Source organism: Gymnogyps californianus, chromosome 15, assembly GCF_018139145.2.
Source record: "Gymnogyps californianus isolate 813 chromosome 15, ASM1813914v2, whole genome shotgun sequence".
Classification (NCBI taxonomy): domain Eukaryota; kingdom Metazoa; phylum Chordata; class Aves; order Accipitriformes; family Cathartidae; genus Gymnogyps; species Gymnogyps californianus.
In genome coordinates, this window is record NC_059485.1 from 6929816 (window position 1) to 6949855 (window position 20040).

At 48.3% G+C, this 20040-nt stretch overlaps 1 protein-coding gene across 1 annotated transcript in view; it reads left to right on the forward strand.

Moving 5' to 3' along the window:
* Positions 1-127: 127 nt before the first annotated feature.
* Positions 128-20040, forward strand: part of ADAP1 (ArfGAP with dual PH domains 1) — a 63102-nt gene continuing 43189 nt past the window's right edge. Inside the window, exons 1-3 of the mRNA XM_050905836.1 lie at positions 128-212; positions 10899-11029; positions 12567-12658. Of these exons, the coding sequence (XP_050761793.1) occupies positions 128-212; positions 10899-11029; positions 12567-12658 (308 nt within the window). The remainder of the gene's footprint in view (positions 213-10898; positions 11030-12566; positions 12659-20040) is intronic.

Sequence of the window (20040 nt, forward strand, 5' to 3'; positions counted from 1 at the left end):
CCGCATGGAGCAGCCCGGGCGCGCCGCCCGCCTCGCCAGCGCCCCCCGCCCCGCGCCATGAAGCTCGCTTAGCCGCGGCGGAGCCGAGCGGAGCCCCGCACCGCCTGCTCGCCCGCCCGCCGCCCCCATGGCGAAGGAGAGGAGCAGGAAAGCGCTGCTGGAGCTGCTCCAGCGGCCGGGCAACGCGGCGTGCGCCGACTGCGCCGCCCCGGGTAAGGGCAGGGCGAGGCGGGGGGCGCGGGGGCGCGGGCGGCGGCCGCACCTGCCCGCACGGCACGGCACGGCACGGCATGGAGGCAGCGGCGGAGAGGGGGGGGTCCGTCCTCTCCCGGCACTGAAGAGGGGTGGCCCGACTTCCCCCGACCGCCGGGGGGGATGCAGCGGGGATGCTCCCGGGCAGGGTGGAGGGATGGGGATGCGCCGTAGCGGTACCCGCGGACCAGCCCCGGCCGAGGTATCCCCCTCCCGGCCCGGCTTCTCGCCCGGCTGTGGCAGCGCTGATGTCATCCCCGGCAGGTCCCCGCGGTCTGCAGTGCAGCCCGGGTGTCGTTAACCCGGCAGCCAGCGAGCGAGCGGCTGGGGGCTCTGCCCGGGGGGGTGCCCTGTGCTGCTGGAGGCGGCTTGTCCTCCGCGTCCCCTCGGGAACAGCCTGGCTTTTGTCGTTGCTCCTGCCCTATCAGTGAGCAAACAGCTGGGGGGGGAACCAGAGGCATTGCCGTGGGCATCCTGCCCACCCACCTTTGACCATCGTGCCATCGATGGGTGCCTGCCTTGCGCGCTGCTTCACGCCGTGCAGAGGACGGGGCCGAAATGTCCGTAGTCCTCTTCGTGCGCAGAGGGGAGAGAATCTGAGCTAGGGGCATCTTCCTCGCCCTTTGGATGGTGAATTGTTGGGGTCGGGGTGTGAGCATGGGAAAGCCTTTGCTCTTGCTGAGCAGGATCTGCATAGTGTGGTGGGACCTGCCTTTGAGAAGAATCTTAGAAAATTACATAGCAAGTAAGTTTCTTTTTTTTTTAAAAAATCACCATATAGAAACACCTAAATTTGTATTAGGTTGGCCAGGATGGCTCTGAAGAGGTGTAGGGAAAGGATGTCCTTTTCAGTGTCTGTCATTCTATAGGTTAAGGAAAATCCAACACCTCAGGTGAACCTTATTTATCCAGCTATTGATTTATTTAGGATTTCAAGATCTATTGGATACCACCATCCGGGTCGTACCATTACCAATGGTTTTATGTCCCTAGTCTACACCTCCGTTCACTTTCAGATGCGTTGTGTCTGCCGGTACCCAGCTGGAAAGGACAAAGAACTTTCTGCATAGTGTGAACTGCTTTGCAGCGCTGCGCTGCTCTGCCTGCTCCCACCCATCTGCTGGCTGGTGTTGCTGGCTGACTGTACCAACCCACCTTTGGGGTATCTTGCTGAGCACAGCTTGGGCTCACCGAATAGGTGTCTACCTAAATTATGCCTTCCCGGAGAAGACTTTACAAGCCTGGGCCATTCAGATCAATGGGGTAATTCTCCCTTGCCCTGCGTGTAGTATAAAGCCCCTCTGCAAAATGGGAAGTTTCTCAGCATCAGCAGGGTGGAGGTGAAGCTGTAGGTCAGTAAAATAGCCCATGTCAGGGAAAGAGGGTTGTTGTTAAAGGCTCCAAATGGGCTGTAAAACCACAAAACCATATTTTGCTTTTGGTGACATTTGCATGCAGAGATGTCTTAGTGAATCTGAAACTCGGAGAAGAGAATTTGGGCCAGTGTCTTTTGTAACACGAGATGTGCTATATTAATACCATTCAGCCTCTCTTCTGAACTGTCACGGCCTTAATTCCCTGGGACTGGATCTCTGTTTGTCCACCCAGTTTTTTTAGTGATCACTTTGCTTCAGTTTCTTTGGCAAACGAGCTACTCATGGTGCTGTAATGTGCTCGTCTGCCTGGCAGTGACAATAAACTTGACGTGCCATAGGCTACTTAACGTAAGTTAAGATATATAACTTGTGTCTGTAGATAATATATAAAATAGTCAGGCTGAATTCTGTTATTCATCCTGGGCAGGTGTGGCAGGCCAGGTCTTTCTGGGTATGAGATAATGCGGGATAGGTGTCCAGAGAGCCCCCAGAATGGGGTACCAGTATGTTCTTTGCCGAGAAGTGGGATGCACAGGAAGATAAAGGTGAGAGCTGGAACTGGGTGGACAGCTAGACACTGGAAAAGTACCAAAGCAGAGAAAGTAAAGTGAGAATGAAAGAAGAGGGAGGGTGGGGAATGAACAGAAGATGAGGAAAGCAGGGCGTACTTGTGCTTTCCCACATGTGTGTATTGTCATAGTGCCGATCTGGTACAGCTGGGGGGAGGCAAAGGTCAAGATCCCTGATTTATTGTTGCTGATTCTCAGGTGGGTGTGTTCCTTTCCCTGAAATCCCCAGTTAATACAGGATCCATGATAAGAGGTAGCCATTTAGCTCAGGGATACTGATAACAAAGAATAGGATGGGTCAGAAATGTAACAGGGGAAAATTCTCTGTTAGTCACTTTAATTTGTGTATTTGGAAGCCAGCTGGCTTTTCTTTTGCTCTTGGAAATATTTGTTTCAGAAATCAGCTAGTCAGTGGAAGTTTTTTTTCTTCCATGCTGTCAAAAAAGGTTGTTTTCTTTTGTTAGTGTTCTGGCATTTGGGTGAGGCTCAGTAGCCATAGACCTGAAGTAACAGCTTGTCCCAGGTATTACGTACTTGTGTGACAAAAACCTGGGTTTCTGATGCAAAACAGTGTGCAGCTTGGCATTGTTGCGGCTAAGCTGTGACCATGCAAAAAATCAAAGCTCGGGATGGACAGGGAGCATCGGGGAGGCAGCGCTTTTCCTCCTAGGCTGTGTAAATAACTTTGTCCCCTGCAGGGTCATCGCATCTCCTTGGGGAGATCTAGGCAAAACCTGCTGATTGCCTGGGTCTGGGCCAGAATTTGCCACTTAATCGTGACTGAGGATTATTTAAGTGGCCAAGTCCTGCAAGCAAGGCTGCTATGTTCAAGACGTGTGTTCCCCTGGTTTGTGCGCAGGATATGTACACTTGCAGCTGGGTGGAACGTGGTATTGAATGTGATGCTCAGGAAGGTCAGGTCTGTGTCTTCCCCAGGACCAGCATGTATGTTTGGCAGAGAAATCTCTTGTGCAAAAGCAGAGCTTCCAAAAACTCCTCCCAGGCTTTGAGGGCATGTCTTAGGTATGGAGAACATGTATACGGTGTCCCTGGCCACAACAACTGGATATGCAGAAAGGATGCTAGAGCAGAAACTGAAAATCAGAGTGGAAAAAAACCTGGGAGGTTACATTTTTCACTTGCAGGTTTGTTGTTTTTTTTTTTTTTTAAGTTTCTGGTTAGGTTTTTATTAATTATATCTTTACAAAACCTTAATTTGCAGTGAAAGGTTGTTTTGAATAAAAAATGTTTCAGTTGCAAAAATGTCATCCATCTGTAATGAATAGATTGCGTTAGCTACATCTTTGGGACTGAATTCTGGGGTAGGAGCCACTGTAATATAAAGTCGTTATCTGGGGCATGGGGTCCCCTGTCGTTACATACTTCTGTGTTGGAGTCAGGGTCCTGGATGTTGGTTTGCAGTGTGTTTGTTTTGGTGGGTTTGAAGATGTGCTTGCACAGTGAAGACAGCATGGTAAATGCAGTCTTAAGTGCAAACTGAGCAATCTTGCTGAATTGCTGGTGTGTAATGGCTCTCCATGTATTAGAATAATCTTTTTTCCAAGACTAATGTGGCATTTCAGCCTTTTTTTTTTCCCCCCCTAAATGATTCTTTGTCTCAGGCAATCTTTCCTCACATCATGAGACGGATGGTTATCTCAGGGTGTAACAAGACCTTGAGTATTTCTCCCTTTACTCCATTTTTCTGTGACTTAGGCTTGTGTTTCCATGGAGCGAGAATCATTTTACATTGTAGGAGGACAGTGAGGCTCTGAAGACAGAAGTGGAAATCCCATCAAAGCGATCCTGCAGTTTAAACGCTCTAGCAGCAGTTTTTGTCGTTTTCATCTCTCTTATTTGGGATGGATTACTGGGACACGGACCCTGGGTAACATCGGCCTCTGTGCCCGAGGCTCAGAGGGGATAAGGGATGGAGGAAGAGCAGAAGGCGCACGATGGAGAGGAGTCTGGTGTCGGAGCTTTGTGCTGCAAAGCTGAGCAGATTTGGTATTTTGGCGTAACAGAATATATAAAAGCCTGAGTGTGGGTGGTGTGGGGCTGAGGTGGTTGTAAACACCTTTCCTGCAGGCCCAGCATCTTCTCATTTCTAAAGCAGGTGAAGCTTTTCCATTCCCTTGATGTCATGAAGTGAGGGTGGTGATTAGAGGGAAACACACGAGTGCTGGGCATCGCTTGATTTTGTCAGAATTAAGGGGGGCACTGAAAGGATTTGATCTCAACCCTCTCCTTCCCCTATCCAACCACCGGTCCTAAAAACACAGATCGGGAAGACAACTGACTGAGTCATCGGGTCCTGCCTCGTGCTGTCATCTGCAGCGACATCTCCCCATCCCCTCTGTGGAGCGATGGGGCTCTGCCTCGCAGCTAGTTCTCTCTCTTGCCCCCACTACCTCCTACTGGAAAGCTGTTCCAGAGCTTCGCTGCTCTAATGGCGTGAAACGGGCTTTTCGTTTTCAAGCTAAAAGTGGAAACTTGTTCCCGCACCTCCATTGTCCTCTCACTTAAATAGTGTTCCCCCCCCAGGAATTTGCCAGCCCTTCTCTCTGGGCATAAGGAGATTGGAGGGCTAAGAAGGAAAAAAAATCCCACAGCAGTTGTGTTTAGCTCGATGCCACTTTCTGCAGGGAAAAGGACTTTTTGAAACAAAGGAGGTTTAATGTGATGGTGTTTTCTGTCCGGTCCTGATGCCTGGCTTGCAGCACAGTCGTGGGCTGCAGACAGCAAGCAGAGGGGGCTGCTGAGACCTGCCAGCTGAATAAAAAGACCTTGGCAAGTTTAGTGCCTTCACTGAAAAATTTTCCTACTTAGAGACGAGTGTTGGTGGGAGGCTGTTTGGCTTCAATTTTAATGTCTTTTATTGTTATTTTTAAACATGCATGACCAGAGTCTGTTTATTAACCTCCTAATCTTTCCCCAAAGTAAATAGCAACAGAACTTCAGTGCTGAACACGAGGTTCTCCTGGCTGGGGCATTTAGGAAATCAGCAGCAGCTGAGCAGCAAGCAGAAAAGGCTTTTTGCTTGTGTTGATTGCACTAAAATCCCTGTGATTGTATCCTGTATCATAGAGCACGAGTTACCTTTCTAGTGTAGGGTAAAAAAGGTTTTGCTTACCTTGAGAGGTCCTCCTCTCCCCTCTAGTTAGTCTTTATCACCTCAAACAGGGGAGAAAGATCAGAAAAATCTGTTGAATCTCCATCCCAACAGAACACCAGCTCCCACCCAGCCGGTGTATCAGGGATGGAGCTGCGCAGCTAATCAAGGGTCAGGCCATCGTTTGTGTGCCGGAGGATGCATTGACGGGGTATTGCCGTGCATTGGCCAGGTTCTCGCAGGTATTTGTCTTTGTCAGCAATATACTGTGCTATATACAGGGATAACTGTGGTTTGAGGCAAAAGGTGGAGTGGGGACATCCGAGTAAGTTTTGGGACTCTTGAGTTCTTGCTCTTGTCTCATGGCTACTTTGAGCCTGCTACCGCCCTACTTCATGTGATTTTACTTGAGTTGATGGCATCTAGGGATTTGCAAACTGGAACTCTATGTTTATATTCTGGATACAGGAAATATTGATTATTTATTTAAAAAAAAAAACTCCACTGCCATCCCACTTCCAATCTACTCTCCTTTTGGTTTGTATAAATTGTCCTATGTCTTATGTTGGTTCTTCTTGTTTATTATTTTTCTGGGTCCAGCCTTCATTTTTTCCTCCGTGGGCTGTCCTTATGCTCAGTAACATTGGGTTCAAGCTGCAGAGTTCATTGTTCCCTGCACTGGGTTTTCCTGGGGCTTGTGGTGGCAAAAGGGGCTGGGTGGGGAAGTTAATTTCTGAATTTAGCTGTGTTGCCCAAGTGTTTTAGTTTTGCTTTGGATGCTTCTCTAATCTCTGGCTGTGCCTTCCCTTTCAGATGAACGAGATGGGAAAATACCACCCCAATGCCCTTCTTCTGAGTTTAGTTTAGCTTTGTTTATTTATTTAATTTTTAAAATGAAGTTGCATCAAGTTTTTCTTTTGAAAGTCATTATAATCAATTTATAAGTGACCAGAAATCTTTACCACACTGGGCAGTGAAAGCCTTCTAGAGCTGGCATCAGTTGTTCTGGAGCAATGATGCTGCAGGATAAAAGACTTTCTGCACTTACAACAGTGTATTTGGTTTAATATTCCCCTTGCTCCCTGTTAGTCTTTATTCCTTTTGGCTTGAAATAATGGAATAAAGTCATTTGTGTGGAACTTAAGCATGCCAGAGAGTTTTCATTAGGCTTCACTGCTGTTTGCTTGAAACTCTGGAGGCTTAGGGAAAAAAAAAAAATCTTTTTTGGGCAGTGCCCAAAAGGTCCAGATTATGATATATTGCCATTTCGGTGCACTTTTTTGGGCCCTGCCCAGATAAAATGGCTTAAATAAAATTACTGAACTCCCCAGTAATGTCCAGCATGGAGAATGTGTTCCAGCTGTTAAAGTACCTAGCAGCAAGGTAGATGCTTGATACCTAGCGTCTTCACCTAGCTATGGAGACCTCAGCTTGCCAGCCGTGCAGCCTGGGGTCACCGGTTCACTAAACTAATGGTGCTGCCCCAAAACTCACTTATCTCATATGAAGATGCTTATGTGAATTTATTCGTGTGCTTGATAAGACGTTGTCTTATCTTGAAGCAATGGTGCAGTCATTTGAAGGGTTGGAGTCTGTGATTATGCTGAGGTCGGAGATGGCTGGCATTATCTGCCAAGTTCCTGAGCTAAGAATTTTTCACATCGTTTATGCTGGAGAGCAGAAATGAAGAGAGAGGGGCTGTGACGTGCTTGGGGAGCACCATAGCCACCGACAGCCCCAAACTTTACAAAAGGGCTTTGGAAAAGCATCCCTGCAGAAGTGGGTGCTCGCCCTGGCCAGCAGCCGTCTGCGTGGGGATCTGTCACCAGTTCCTGCAGAAGATGTGTGGGTGTAGTGGTCTCATAGCTAGGTTTCTTCGAAAATGGTGTCACAAGTGCAGGGAGTGGGTGAGAAGGGGAAGCGGCGTTGGCAGAGCCCTCCAGAAGATGGGGTCAGGGAATCCTCCACCCTCCTCCTTCCTGTCCACAGGCAGAGCGGTGGCATGGGGCGGGCGGTCACAGGGTTTTACCAGCCCGGGGGCTCGTGTGGGTCTGTAATCCTCTGGCTTGTTCAAATGATGCTTAGAATTCCTTTGGCTTTCAACTAAAGTCCGGGAAGGGCCTGGGCTGGCTTACTTTCTCAGTCAGATCTCTTCAGCCAGGAGAGCAAGAGCCATGAGACATCTCTAATAAATTATTCTAACAGTGACATTTCAGAGAGACTCCTCCTGGTAGATCAGTCGGTTCTGGGGGATTTCGCTACTTAGCAATTTTTTGGATGGGGCTAATTCAGTGCCTGAGGCCTTTGAACTCTCCTCCTGCCTGGTGTTCCCTTTGGCACTAAAAACAAATGCCAAATTTGTGTAGTTCTGGGCTGCGGCTGTCAGGAAAGCAGCACACAACCAGCCGAGCATCTACAACTCTTCCATCCACCCTTGCCGCATGATTTGGATTTAAGAGATATGTATTTTTAAAACCAGAAGAGCAATGAAGGGGAAGTTGCTATTAATATACGGCAGCAATGTGAACTGCTGGTATTGGGTCTGGTGAGTCAAATGAAATGTGCAGCTCTGTCAGGGTGCTCCTCGAAGTTTGCTGTGTGGGATGCTGTTGGTGTTGGATGGACATGGAGCTTGGGTCTGGCAAGAGAGGAAACACTGAAAGGAAGGTGCTCAGGAGGAGATAGCTAGCAGGTGTGGTTTTACTGAACAAACTGAGAGCATCCCTTCCAAGGGTTGGGTCACCACTGACCCTGTCATCTCTGCTCCTCTGAAGTACTGTCATCTTCTGGAAACCATGCACATGTGACCCTGCATATATGATTCTATGATATAGTCCAGCTTTTGCTTTGTCAATTAGACATGGCTTGACATGGTGTGGAGCAGGAGGGAAGCATGTTTAAGAGTCTAGTCTAAAGAAAATAGTGTTGGTGTGAGGAGAATGCTTTAAAGCCCCAGTTGTGATTGAAACCCGTTGCTTGAGGTGCTGTTTACCCACATGAAGAAGAGACAGCTTGGGTATGAGTTGGCTCAGTGTCCACTGGAGCTGGAGTCTCCTCCGTCTGAGCCTGAGGATCTTCTTGCAGGATGTTCCTCCACCCAAACGTGTCCTCATCCCTGGCTGGAGGAACGTGTGATGTCTCCTGGTCCTGTCACACACAGCAGTGCAGGCAGCAGAGGGGTTAATTCTTTGAGAGGACTTTGGAAACCTGAGTCTAGGAAGTTGCAGACAGTATGAAGAAATCCACCTGCGTGCCTAAGATAAATCTGTTAACATAAACGTTGGGGCTCCCGATAAAACCTGTGGAGGCCAATGCATACCTTGATACCCATTCCCCTGAGTCGGGCACTGCTTTGATCAGATCTCATTACGCTGGGAAGGCTTGAAGCACGGTTAGTGTGGAGCAGCTGCACCAAGCACAGGGAGCCGGTGGCCACGTTAGCTCCCGACTCCAGACTTCGCTGCCACAGCTTCCTCTTCCTCACCGCTGCCACTGCTCTGTGGCTGCCCTGTCCTCCAGACCCTCTCGCCCTTCCTCGTGCCTGATCTTCTGTGTGGAAGTCAGAGATGGGTTTTTCAACAAGAGGCCCTGATGTTTTCACCTCGCCTGACTCGCATTGTTTGGTCCCACGGTCCTGGGCTACCACAGGGCAGCAGTGCTGCACCTTGGACTATTTTTGTGGTAGGAAGTTTGGCAGGTCCCAGACTCTGAATACAACCACGTGTTTGCAGATGGGAGAGGACAACATGAGGAGTTAAAGCACGGAAACGTGCATGAGCGTGCAAAACTCTTGATTCTTGTTGCCAACCTATAACCCAATAACTGGCAGCGATCTTTGTGATCGGAATAAGTGGGGGTGCCTGACCTTGGATGTGGTGCGAAGGCAAGTCACCCGGTCCTCGTGGGAGGAGTGGGGTGAGGGTGTGAGGATTGGGGCTGGTGGGGCAGAGCACCCCGTGTCCTCGCTGGCGTGGCTGGATGTGGGCAGCACTTGGTTGCCCCTGTGGTGCGCTTAGAATGACTTGACTGGTTTTATATTTGCCAGGCCTGAGCTGTAGTCGTCGGGGTCTCGCATGAGGACGGGAGACCATGTGAAACAGAAAAAAACCCACCTTTATTTGTGGCTTCTGGTCCCAGCCCTGTGCCAAGGGAGCTGTGGCTGATGGGACTTGTAACAGCTTGGGAATTTGCTCCCCTCTCCTGGGTGGGCACCCAGCCACATCTGATGAGGCTGCTCATTTAGCTCTTGGGTTTATGTCTGTGCACAACCACCTCTGGGGAAGCCAATTTGTCTTCCCTAGGGTGTGCAGCTGGAGGCTGGTGGCCATCCCCGTGGGCAGGGGCTGGTAGCAGACCTTGATACCCCCGTGCAGAGGAGCTGCGTTGCCCCACGCCGGCCGGCTCCCGCTGCACTGACATAGGCAGACCATTAAATATGTATAAGGAGGAGAAAGCACGTTCCCTTGCTTTTTATAAATAATTGCTGCGCTGTGAGGAGCGAGTGTTTAGTGTAATTACTGCGGGGGAATAAACAAATGACGACAGTTTGTGAGAAGGGAAGACCTGCCCTTACCCCTTGACAGCCTGATGTGATGGGGTGGCTGGGGGGCTCCCACCCGTGCGGGTTTGGGGGAGGATGGGGCGAAGGGACCTCCGTTGTGGGGAGGTGGAGGATTTAGTGGCTGACTTGGTGACTTGCAAGGAAGCTCTTTCTGCTGGGGCGCAGCTGGAACAGCAGGCGCTGACATTTGCTAGTCGGAGTTCAAACAAAGATCCCTGTATCGGCTTTATTAGCGAGGCAGTGCCAGGGACACTGGTGGATGTGTCCTGCCCCCAGCCCCTGCCCTCCTCCGGTTCCTCTCTGCCTCCCCGTGCTTCAGGCAATGCCTCTCCCGAGGAGGAATTTGGAGGCGAGGGACTTGTGTTTAAAAGTGCTTTGTGTGAGACGTCAGCTCAGGGCTGTAAACAGCGCATGGTTTTGCTCAGAGAAAGTACAGAGCTGCCACTGGCAGCGTTTTTCCATTAAGGCAAGGGCTGGAAACCTCCTGGCATGGAGGGCTGTGCTGCCGGGCAGCTGTAGCTGTGGGAGGAAAGTCTCTCTGTGGAGCACTCCCACTGTAAAAAATAAATAAAATAAAATAAAAAATAGCAAGGCAAGGGAGCAGCATAGTGATTTCCCTGAGCTGTTTGTTTTAATTGTGCAATTTCTGTTCCACGCAGTGCTTGGGTGGGATTTGCTGATGAAAGATGGACATTCATCTCTTCTCTTTGTGTGAGCACAGAGTGAGTTTTGGAGGCCTTGGGCATATGCAGTTGTCTGTATATTGGATTTTTGCGAATAACAGCTGCACTTGAGATTGCAAATCTGTTAATTGTTAGTTTAATTTGTATTACTATCGATATAAACTAGCACATATCTCTATTTTGCTTGTATATTTATTTGATGCCTTTAAAATCAGGGAACTCGGACCTGGTGACTCCTGAACTCCCCTGCCATGTCCTGTCCTGCCCTGCCCTGTCTCTCCTTCCTCCTGTGCTGAATCCGATAGACCAGTCAAGCGCAATTCTCCCGTTCCTTCTTCCTTTCAGACCCGGACTGGGCATCCCACAGCCTAGGGATCTTCATCTGCTTGAATTGTTCAGGAATCCATCGCAATATTCCCCAAGTCAGCAAAGTGAAGTCGGTCCGTCTGGATGACTGGGATGATGCTCAAGTGGAGGTATGTGCATCTGAGACTTGAAGTACCAGTGAGTTTGGGTTGCTGTGTTTTACCAGCAAAGCTGTAAAACACTTCTTTCTAAAGACACCACAACAAACGTGATTTCAGAAAACATGTCTAGATAATTCCTGAATGTGGGAATGAGGTCCATGATGCTGATTGAAAAATGGAATAGCCGTTTTGTGAAGAAGTTGTGAGGGTTTCCCCCACCCCTATAAAAATGTCAATGAAATAGAGTGTGTAGAAATTACTAATTTTAAATGAATTGTCTTCTCCTGTTTCTTACATTGCCTCTAGCCTAGCCTAGACAGTAGACTAGGCCTCTAGCCTACCACCCCTGCCCAGCTCAGCTATTTCTGGCTTTGTTCCACTTGGTGTTGAAGACTCTTAAACTCACATCTTGGAAGAACTGAACCCTCACAGTATAAATTCTCTCTATTTATGCCACACACCTGCCTAGATTGGGGTGGTGTTGCTAAAGGCAAGCCTACCCAGGAAACCTATCTGCTTTGACTATTGGTGTCCTTAAAGGCATGAAGAATGCTACCAGTCGTTGATCCTTATCTTGTATGTTGTAGATTTGAGGTTTTTCTGAAAGCCACAGCTCATGGAGTCATGTGTTTTATGAGAAAAATAGGCCTTTGTGTTGCATGGGTTTTCCCTTCCCTGATTTTTTTGAGAATAGATTGAATATGTAAACTTGAGAAACTCAAAACCATGAAAATAATGAAAAAGAAAATGCTTGGGGGGGGGAAGAAAAAGCTTAGCTGCTTGTGCTTGTATGCTTGGCATTTGATACAAGAAAAACCGTATGTAGCATGGCTGCCTGGAAAAGAATGGGTTTTTTTACACTTATAAAGTGACTTTCATTAAATAAAATTTATGAATAGGGAAATACGTGGTTTTCTTTACAGAGTTCTCAACTGGCCATTCGTGTACAAGATCAGAAGGAAAGGAGGGCTGTCAGGGCAGATAGAATTTTTATTTACTTATTTAATACTTCAAACTCTTTCTGAGGTTGCCAGCCTGGCTTTGCAAAAATAAAATTATCCTTTTGGAACAAGTGATGTAATCCAAAGCAAAGGTATTGTTGGAGACTATTACCTTGCTGGAGCCGTAACACATGGAGACTTAAAGTTAGTGGCAGGTTTTGCCCTCTGGTTACCTAATTTCTGTGCTGGATTCCCTGGGAGCCATCTCATTCCCATGCCTGCGAGTGGGAGATGCCACCACATGCTGCCTTCTGCTCCTGTGGGGACCAGTGGGGATCATGCATGTGTGACTGGGACACGGACCTGTCCCCAGTGTCCTATTAAGCTGGGGGAGCCCTGGCAATAATAATCAATATTAATTTCTGAGCCCTGGTTTGCAGGCACAGTCTTTACAGCATCCCTTCTGTGCACAGTCCTGGGGAAACCTCTCAGTAAGTGAACAGAGGCCCCATCCCAATAATTTTATTGCTCTGTAGAAGCAAAAGAGGACAAAGGAAAATACCATTAACATTTTTTAATTCTTTCTGTTTTTTCTCTTTTTACAGTTTATGGCCTCGAATGGAAACAATGTAGCAAAAGCAAAATATGAATCTAAAATGCCACCGTTTTATTACAAGCCAACATTTCTTGACTGTCAGTAAGTAAATACCTTTGCTAGTAAACAGCATTTATTTGTTTGTGCAGCTGCAGCCTCTGTAATATTTTAGTTTTAGCATGATACATTTTTTTTTTTTAGCCATAAAAGAGGTTTCATTTATAAAAGGCCGTGAAACCTCCTTTTTCTTCTGCACACATATGGTAGAGTTTATACTACGTGTGGGATCTTATTAAATAAGTACAGTTGAGAAGATGCAGAGAAGTCAATAGTTTGTCTGTTCCCCAGACTCTTCCAAGTTTCTAAGCCTACAAAAATGCCAATTTCTACCCATTGATTTCCTCTGCCTTTTCCAATAGCCCTTCTGCATCAGAACAGAACTTGCTTATCTGCTATATGAGATGCTAGGTTACTTGTAATGCAAAAATGCTGGGTTTTAGTGCCAAGGTGGTGGATTTCCTTTTTCTGCCTAAATGACAAATAATCTCCTCCCTGAAGGCAAGTGAAAAGGTATTGTCTCCCATACAGAGCAGAGTAAACCTCCCTAGTAAGCTGGGGTAGGCTTTGTAGACCGAGAGGGCTGAGCGGCCAGAATGTACTGTACCATCCAGGGAGCAAGAAGATGAATTGAAATTGTTTTTTAGGGTCCAATCCTGCAGAGTAGCAAGGGGGTTTTGTATCTTTGTGAAACCAATCTTTACAGAGGGTCTGGAGGGCATAATTTCCAGAGCCAGTACTTTAGTATTAGCAAACCAGTGAGTACTGGTCCCCGAGATCCCTCCCAATATTGCTGCTTTAACTGGGTGTCACTAGTTGAAGAGGGAGGTGTGGTTTGGTGGCGTGGCCGTGGTGTGAGAATGGTGTGCGAGGCTCTGAGCAGCCGGATGATGTATTCGAGCATTGTAAGAGGTGCCCAAAACAGAAGTACTGGAAGGGTTTGTGGGGCTCCCTGCGTGAGATGTTAGCCTTTGGGTAGAAAGGCTCTGCTGTGTTCCCCAAATCTGAAATCATACCATAAGTGGGCCAAAGTGTTCATGAGTACCTATGCTCATCCTCGAAGTGACTTTATCTGTATTTTTAATCTTCTTGTAATAGCTATTAAGAAGAATTATTGTCTTCCTACATCACGCAAAAAGCCTTTTATAGTAAAGACAAGAGAGGGCACCTGTCGTGCCTGTGAAATATCTTGGTGATGCGTCCGTTACTCCCTATTTGACGATGCTCAGATGCTGAATCTGGGAAGGCCTGGGTGTGAGTGGTGCTGCCTGGCCTGACAATAAAAAAAACCCCATTCATTTACACAATGTTCCAAGATCTTGGTTTTGATCTAAAATGGCTTCTGGCAGTGGCTTCCACGGTTCCTACAAGTACAGAAATGATTTGAGGATTGGCAAAACCGCCGCGTGTTGTGGAGGGGCACACTCTGAGTGCGTTGTGATTATCTTGCTAGGATTATTTTTCTCCAGGAAAAAAAGCCCCAGCCTTTTACCTTTCCTATTGCTGGAACACCTCTGCCGTTGCGGGAGGGGAGCCCAAGCAGAAGCCACCAGGAAGGTGCTCTCAGCCGGAGCGATCCCGCAGGTCCCGGGGAGGAGATGGTGCAAATGCAGCTGAACATGGCAGCGCCGTTTATTTTTTTTTCTTCATTTCAGAAAAACAGCTTCAGCAAAGTGACTTTGGTTTTGTTTTTAACCCTGTCTCTCCCAAGGCAGAGAGAGAGAAGGGCCTGCATATGTTTGACCATGTTGGGAATTTGGGACCTTTCAGGTTCTTCTCCCACCTCGAACTGGTCTTCAAGCATCGCCCCTGGGTCTTTGCTTAGGGAAGGTGGAGAAGATGCTTCATGTGGGGTTTCCTGGGGACTCAGAAGTGCTTATGTGGGTCAGAATCTGAAAGGTCAGGGCTGTGATGTAGTAAGGACTCATTATGGAAAAATAATGTCTCAAACCCAGTGGCTGGAGGAGGTGGAGGGGACTTGCCTTGTGACAGTCAAGGACAAAACCTGCCTGCTCCTGCCTGACCATGCTCAGACAACAGGATTGCTGTTCCTCCGCCTAACATAGGCCAGGCTTCCTACTTTTCTTCACACTCTGGGCGCGATGTTGACCCATCCATCTCCGTGCACAAAATCCTGCCTCTTTCTCCCCTGACCAGCGGAGCTGGCAGCCCAAGGACAGATATATCCTGTTACTGAAGGATCTGGTGGCCAGAGTTTTATGATGCGTGTCTCAACATCCCCATGGGGTCTGCGGTGCCCTTTGCAGATGGCTCTAGCATCCTTCTCATCCCTGTGCATCAACTGCTTCTTGCGTCTTGCTGTGTAAATAGATTGCACTTCTGAAGATGGTGCATCTACAAAAGGAAAATCACTGATAATTTCTCTCTTGCTTCTCCACAGAGTTGGGTTGAAACAAAAAGTCTTTTGGCAGACCGTTATTCATGCTTATTTCCTTTGCCTTCTCCTTAGTGTCTCTTTGATACAAGGAAGAAGAAGGGCGCCCCAAGCTCTCCATGCTACCAAGACAGTAGGAGAAGTTGCTGGCTCTGCCAGCAGCTGGGAGGTGGATGCCGTCCTTGGTGAACAGACAGCTCTCGTGAACTGTCATGGTCCTGAGAGGATCCAGTGCCACGTTCGTATCACTGAGCTCCAAAACCCCAGCAGTCGGCTGTGCCGTTTTGAGACTTGCATGTACTTGCGATGTTAAGGATGGAGAAGCAAGATTTTTCACCTAGTTGTCATTGGTAGGAGAAACACAGTTCTAGGGGATTTTAATTTTGTTTACTCTTAAGTCTCAGTTAAATTCAATTAGATGTTGCACTCCAGCCTTAGCTGCTGTTTTGTCCTTACAGGGCGGGGGCCTATTTGATATTCAAGTTGTTCAGGAGCAGAGTCCTGGTTCTTTTCCACGCCCCATTCCTGCCCGAGGGGGTGCACAGCTCGTGCTGGGGGAGCCCGGCTGGAAGTGGGGCAGGTCCCCCTGCAGCTTGGGGCGTCCTGAGATCTGCGTGCAAATTGCACCCAACTCTCCTTGCACGGGTCAGGCTGAGAGATAGCGACAGCTCGTTCTGCAGCTTAGGCAGCTTAGAGACCACAAGCATTTTCATTCCTTCTGCTGTCGGGCTGGCAGAAAAGTCTGTGGCTGGTTCTGTGCTCAGTTGGTTTGGCTTCCTTTGATAATGCAGCTCAGGCTTTGCTGCTATGACATTTTTCTTCCTCCATCCTGTGGTGCAGTTGCACTCCGGGGAGCTTTGCCGAGCAGTGGCTGAGCTCCAACCGCAGCCCTGTCAAAGCTGTCTGCGAGCACAGAGGGACCGTGCCGGCGCTCGGCCGGTAGCGCTGGGGCGGCCGCTATATCCGCAGCCCTTCCCAGTGCCCGATGAAGAGGCACGATGCTGGGCTTATAACCTGTGAGAAACAGGAGCAGGAGGGTTAAGGGTTTTTTTTGTTGTTGTTTCTTTTTGGTTATTTATTTAATTATTGACTGGGAGGATGAGGCAAGGCTAGTCCTCCTGCAAGCAGCTGGAAGACCAGTTTTGACCCTTTTGTGCTCCCAACTTGTGCCTATTTTGCACTGGGACAATTTTCAGCCTGGATGCCCTGATTTCTGAACTGAGCCTGGAGCTCTGCTCATGTAGGTGTTCTCCGGACCAGCGCTGCTGGTTCTCTGCAACAGCAGCAGGGTGCATTGGGATAGATGCGACCTCTTGGAGTAACAGATCTCCTTCTGACACCGCTGCAGTATAAGCAGCTGTGGGTACGTTGCATGTTGGGAATGTTTCAAGAATGGTGTGCCAGGTTGTATTTTTCTTTCTCTAGTTAGAGGTGCTCTGTGCCTTTCAACAGATACATGCTAAACAAGAGCAGGAGAGTACTGCTTTTTAAGGGGGTTTATATTTAGCTTTCTCCCCGCCTCGCTGCAGTCCAGTCACCGCAATAAGCATGAGTTGTTCCCGGCTCACAGCCCTGGGTAGCATCGCGATGGATGACACCTCCATCCAGCACTGGCACCGTGCCATTGTGTGCCGACCCACATTCTGCAGCATCAAGAGGTTTGGAGGCTTCTAATTACGACAACCCGTGCTGGCTGGCTGCAGCGGCTGGGCAGGCTTTGTGGGAGCTGCCCTTGGACTCGGCGCGGCAGGATGCTAACGTATGAGCCGTAATAAGGACAGCCTGTTTGTTCATTTGAAGCTTCTTAATTTTATAATGCTACTTCTGGAATCCCTCTACTTTGGTTGCTTGAAGAATTGCAAAGTTCAGAGCAAGAGGGAAGAAGTGCTGCAGCACCAGCTTGTCCTTTTTTTTTCTTGCCTACGATGTTGTGTTTGAATCCTTGGGAAATATGTGGTGTTTGCCTACTGCATCTGGCTCCTGCATCCTCCAGAAACCCCATTGTGGCTTCCTGGCTCTGTCAGACACTTGGCAAAGGTTAGAGAAGTTGGAGGGGTGCTCAGGAGTTGCCCAGGGAAAATTTACCAGCTGTGCATAGGCAAAAAACCCACCCAACCAAAAAAAAAAAATCCCCTTCTGTCTTCTCCTCTCATCTTTTGTCTGCCAGCAACTTGGCCCATGCATCAGGAGCAGTGGGCAGAGCAGCCAACTTCTGTACCACTGGGGAGTCCCCGAGGCTGAAATGACTCCCAGACTCTGGGATGTTCCTACACCACCGCAGGGTTGGCCCAAAGAGCCTTGGGTGAGGAACTTAAACCACAAAAACCCTCTTTGGATGGTCACGAGTGGTCACGGCCCAGCTTTGTACACCATGGCAGCAGACTGAGAGCTGTGAAACAGCCTTTTCTGGGGCAGATACACTGCAAGTACAGGGTTGAGTTTTGAGTCACCAGTGAGCAACAGGGGTAGCATCGCTTTTGAGTGAAAGCAAAGCTTTCAGTTCATATGCTTGTTCAGTCATATGCTTGGCTGAAAACTGATAGGAGATGGAGACAAGCTCTTACTGGGCTTTTGCAGTACTGGAAGTACATCCATGTCCCTGCCCAATACTTGATGGCAGTTTCTGTTGCCTTTTTGCTTGATTTGGGAACACAGCATCTTTCTGCGGAACTGTGTATGAGCTGCAGTGCATTGCTCGGCTCCTCTCTCCGTGCTTGGATAAGTGGGAGCTACATCTGCTCCTTATGCAGAACACTTACATATACTGACTGCCAGTACATTTGAGTCCCTTGGTAGGAAAAATGGGGCAGAATGAAATGGCATGAGTTGTACTGGGTGGTTGTCTTATCTGGAACGAGATGAGACATCAGTCAGAGAAAGGATGTATCCCAGTAAGGCTCACATATTGAGGAGTCATCTATGTAGTCATCTGAAGAAGAACAGTTATTAGCAGAAGTGGCTCATTGTATTACGGTACAATTAAAACGTGCGGAGAGAAAATTGCACAGTAAATCCCTGGATTTTTTTTTTTTCTTACTTTATCAGTTAAAGTTTGGTTCATTCGGTAGAGGAGCTACCGAGCCCACCGCCTCAGTCTGGTGTCTGAAGGTCAGTCTGGCCCCCTCCCCTACAGTGCACGGGGCATAACGATGGTCGAGGATGTAAACTTCTCACGTGATCTCCTCTTCCTCTGTCTCCTCCTTTTTGCTGGTACTTTATAGATAAACTTCTTTAATGCTTAATGTCCAGAGGGGTAAAGTTGAGTGTTTTGCTCTGGCTCCTACTTATTAATAAGGGTCTTCAGATTTTACATCCATGGCTTTTGAAAGTGCCTGATGGTGTAAGGCTCGAGGTGCTGCAGCGTGGCCTCTCAGAGTGGCTCCTCATCAGTTCCCAAGTGGTGGAGCCTCCGGTGGTGGCTCAAATTGGGCACTCGGCGTCGGGAAGCCTCTGCCTGAGCATCGCCCTGCCGTCAGCCGAGTGCCTGAGATCTGCCCGCTCCTTCAGTTCGAACTGGCCATGGGGTCATCTCCGCTTGTCGTTCATTTTCTCTTTGTTGTTAGCTTGTAAGCCTGTTAATTCATATCGATTCCTTCAATTTCCAAAGGAAATTGCTACAAGGTTAAGATAGTACCGACACAGGCTGTTTCCTAAATGTTTTTAATCTGTGTTTAACCGTTCTGAAACATAGCATTGTGGTGAACTGGACAGTGCATGTAAAACCACCAAACAAAAAAGGAACCAGTTAGCATTTTAATTGAGATGTTATGATTTTGCATACTCAAATTCAGCTTTTAACTTCTTCAAATCTATAATGCAAGATTTTTATGCCTTGATAGCCAAAACCCCTGTCTTTTTGCTCTCCTCCAGAAGCTGTTGGCGACTGGTCTTGGGGGCATGGATGGCACATCACTCCCGGGGCTCTGCAAGCCGGGGTGATGCACAGAGCGCCTGGAGGAAGCCCCAAGCTGTCTCATGCCTCCACAAAGCCATTTAAAAGCAAGTCCTCACAGCGAGGACTTACCAGATAGGAAAAGATGCGGAGGCAGAGTGTGAAGCTAGACAGGCTTTTAGTCTACGCTGCAGTGGCTCTCCTTGCAGTCTGAGCAAAAATTTGGCCTCGGACTTAAAATGTCACTAAAACAGTTGTTTGACAGAAACTTGGCATAGCTGCATCCACAGAGCTGCCTGTGGAAAGCAGATTGTTTTTTGCTGGAAAAACCTCTGACAAATTCCAGAAGCTACAAATTCGCGTTTTGGAAATGGCATTCCTGGGTGACACTCATTTCTTTTATCTTTGTTGGACTTGGTGGCTCACAAAGATGCAATCAGAGGGTGGTAGTGGATGGTGTTTGATGTCTTTTGGGCCACTTTCACCTCTGGCTGGGGCTTCTTGTCTGTCATACGTCTCCAAAAAGCCATAGCAGCCATGCAGCGTCTGTGGTGTGTGCACCGTAGTGCGTCCTAGGAAAGCCAGCCTAGCTGAGGGTCTTGGGTAATGATAAATTGGAGACTATAAATTTGGCTGGCCAGCACTCCTCCACAGAGCGCAATGAAGCCACGCAACCACGGTTTGATATTAAACTGCTTGAACAGCTTTTCCCGTGGTGTTTTTTGCTGTGAGCGAAAGTCTTTGAGTACGTGGGACCAAGATAAAACTGCTCCACTGGCTTCTCCTGAAACCTTCCTTGCTGGCCCTTCGACAGAGAGCACTTGTTTTCATGTGGGTGGCCAGGCAAGCAAACAAGTACCTAAAATGAGATTTGGAGCTCTTAATGTTGGCGGTGCTTTGTGGGCCTCTGAACCTGCCGCCTCCCCAGTGCAGCCCAGTCCTGTTCCATTTGGGGGACAAATTTTCCCTTATTCTGTTGGAAATGTGGTTTTTCCTTAGGGTTTTATTTCTTGGTGTTTTTTTTTTTTTTTCCTTTGCTCCCAGGTTTTTATCTTGATAATTACAAAGACCTTTCTGTTCTAATTGCCAAAAAATGACACATTCCCTGTAACCAGCAGCCTGCCAGACTTTAGGTGGGCT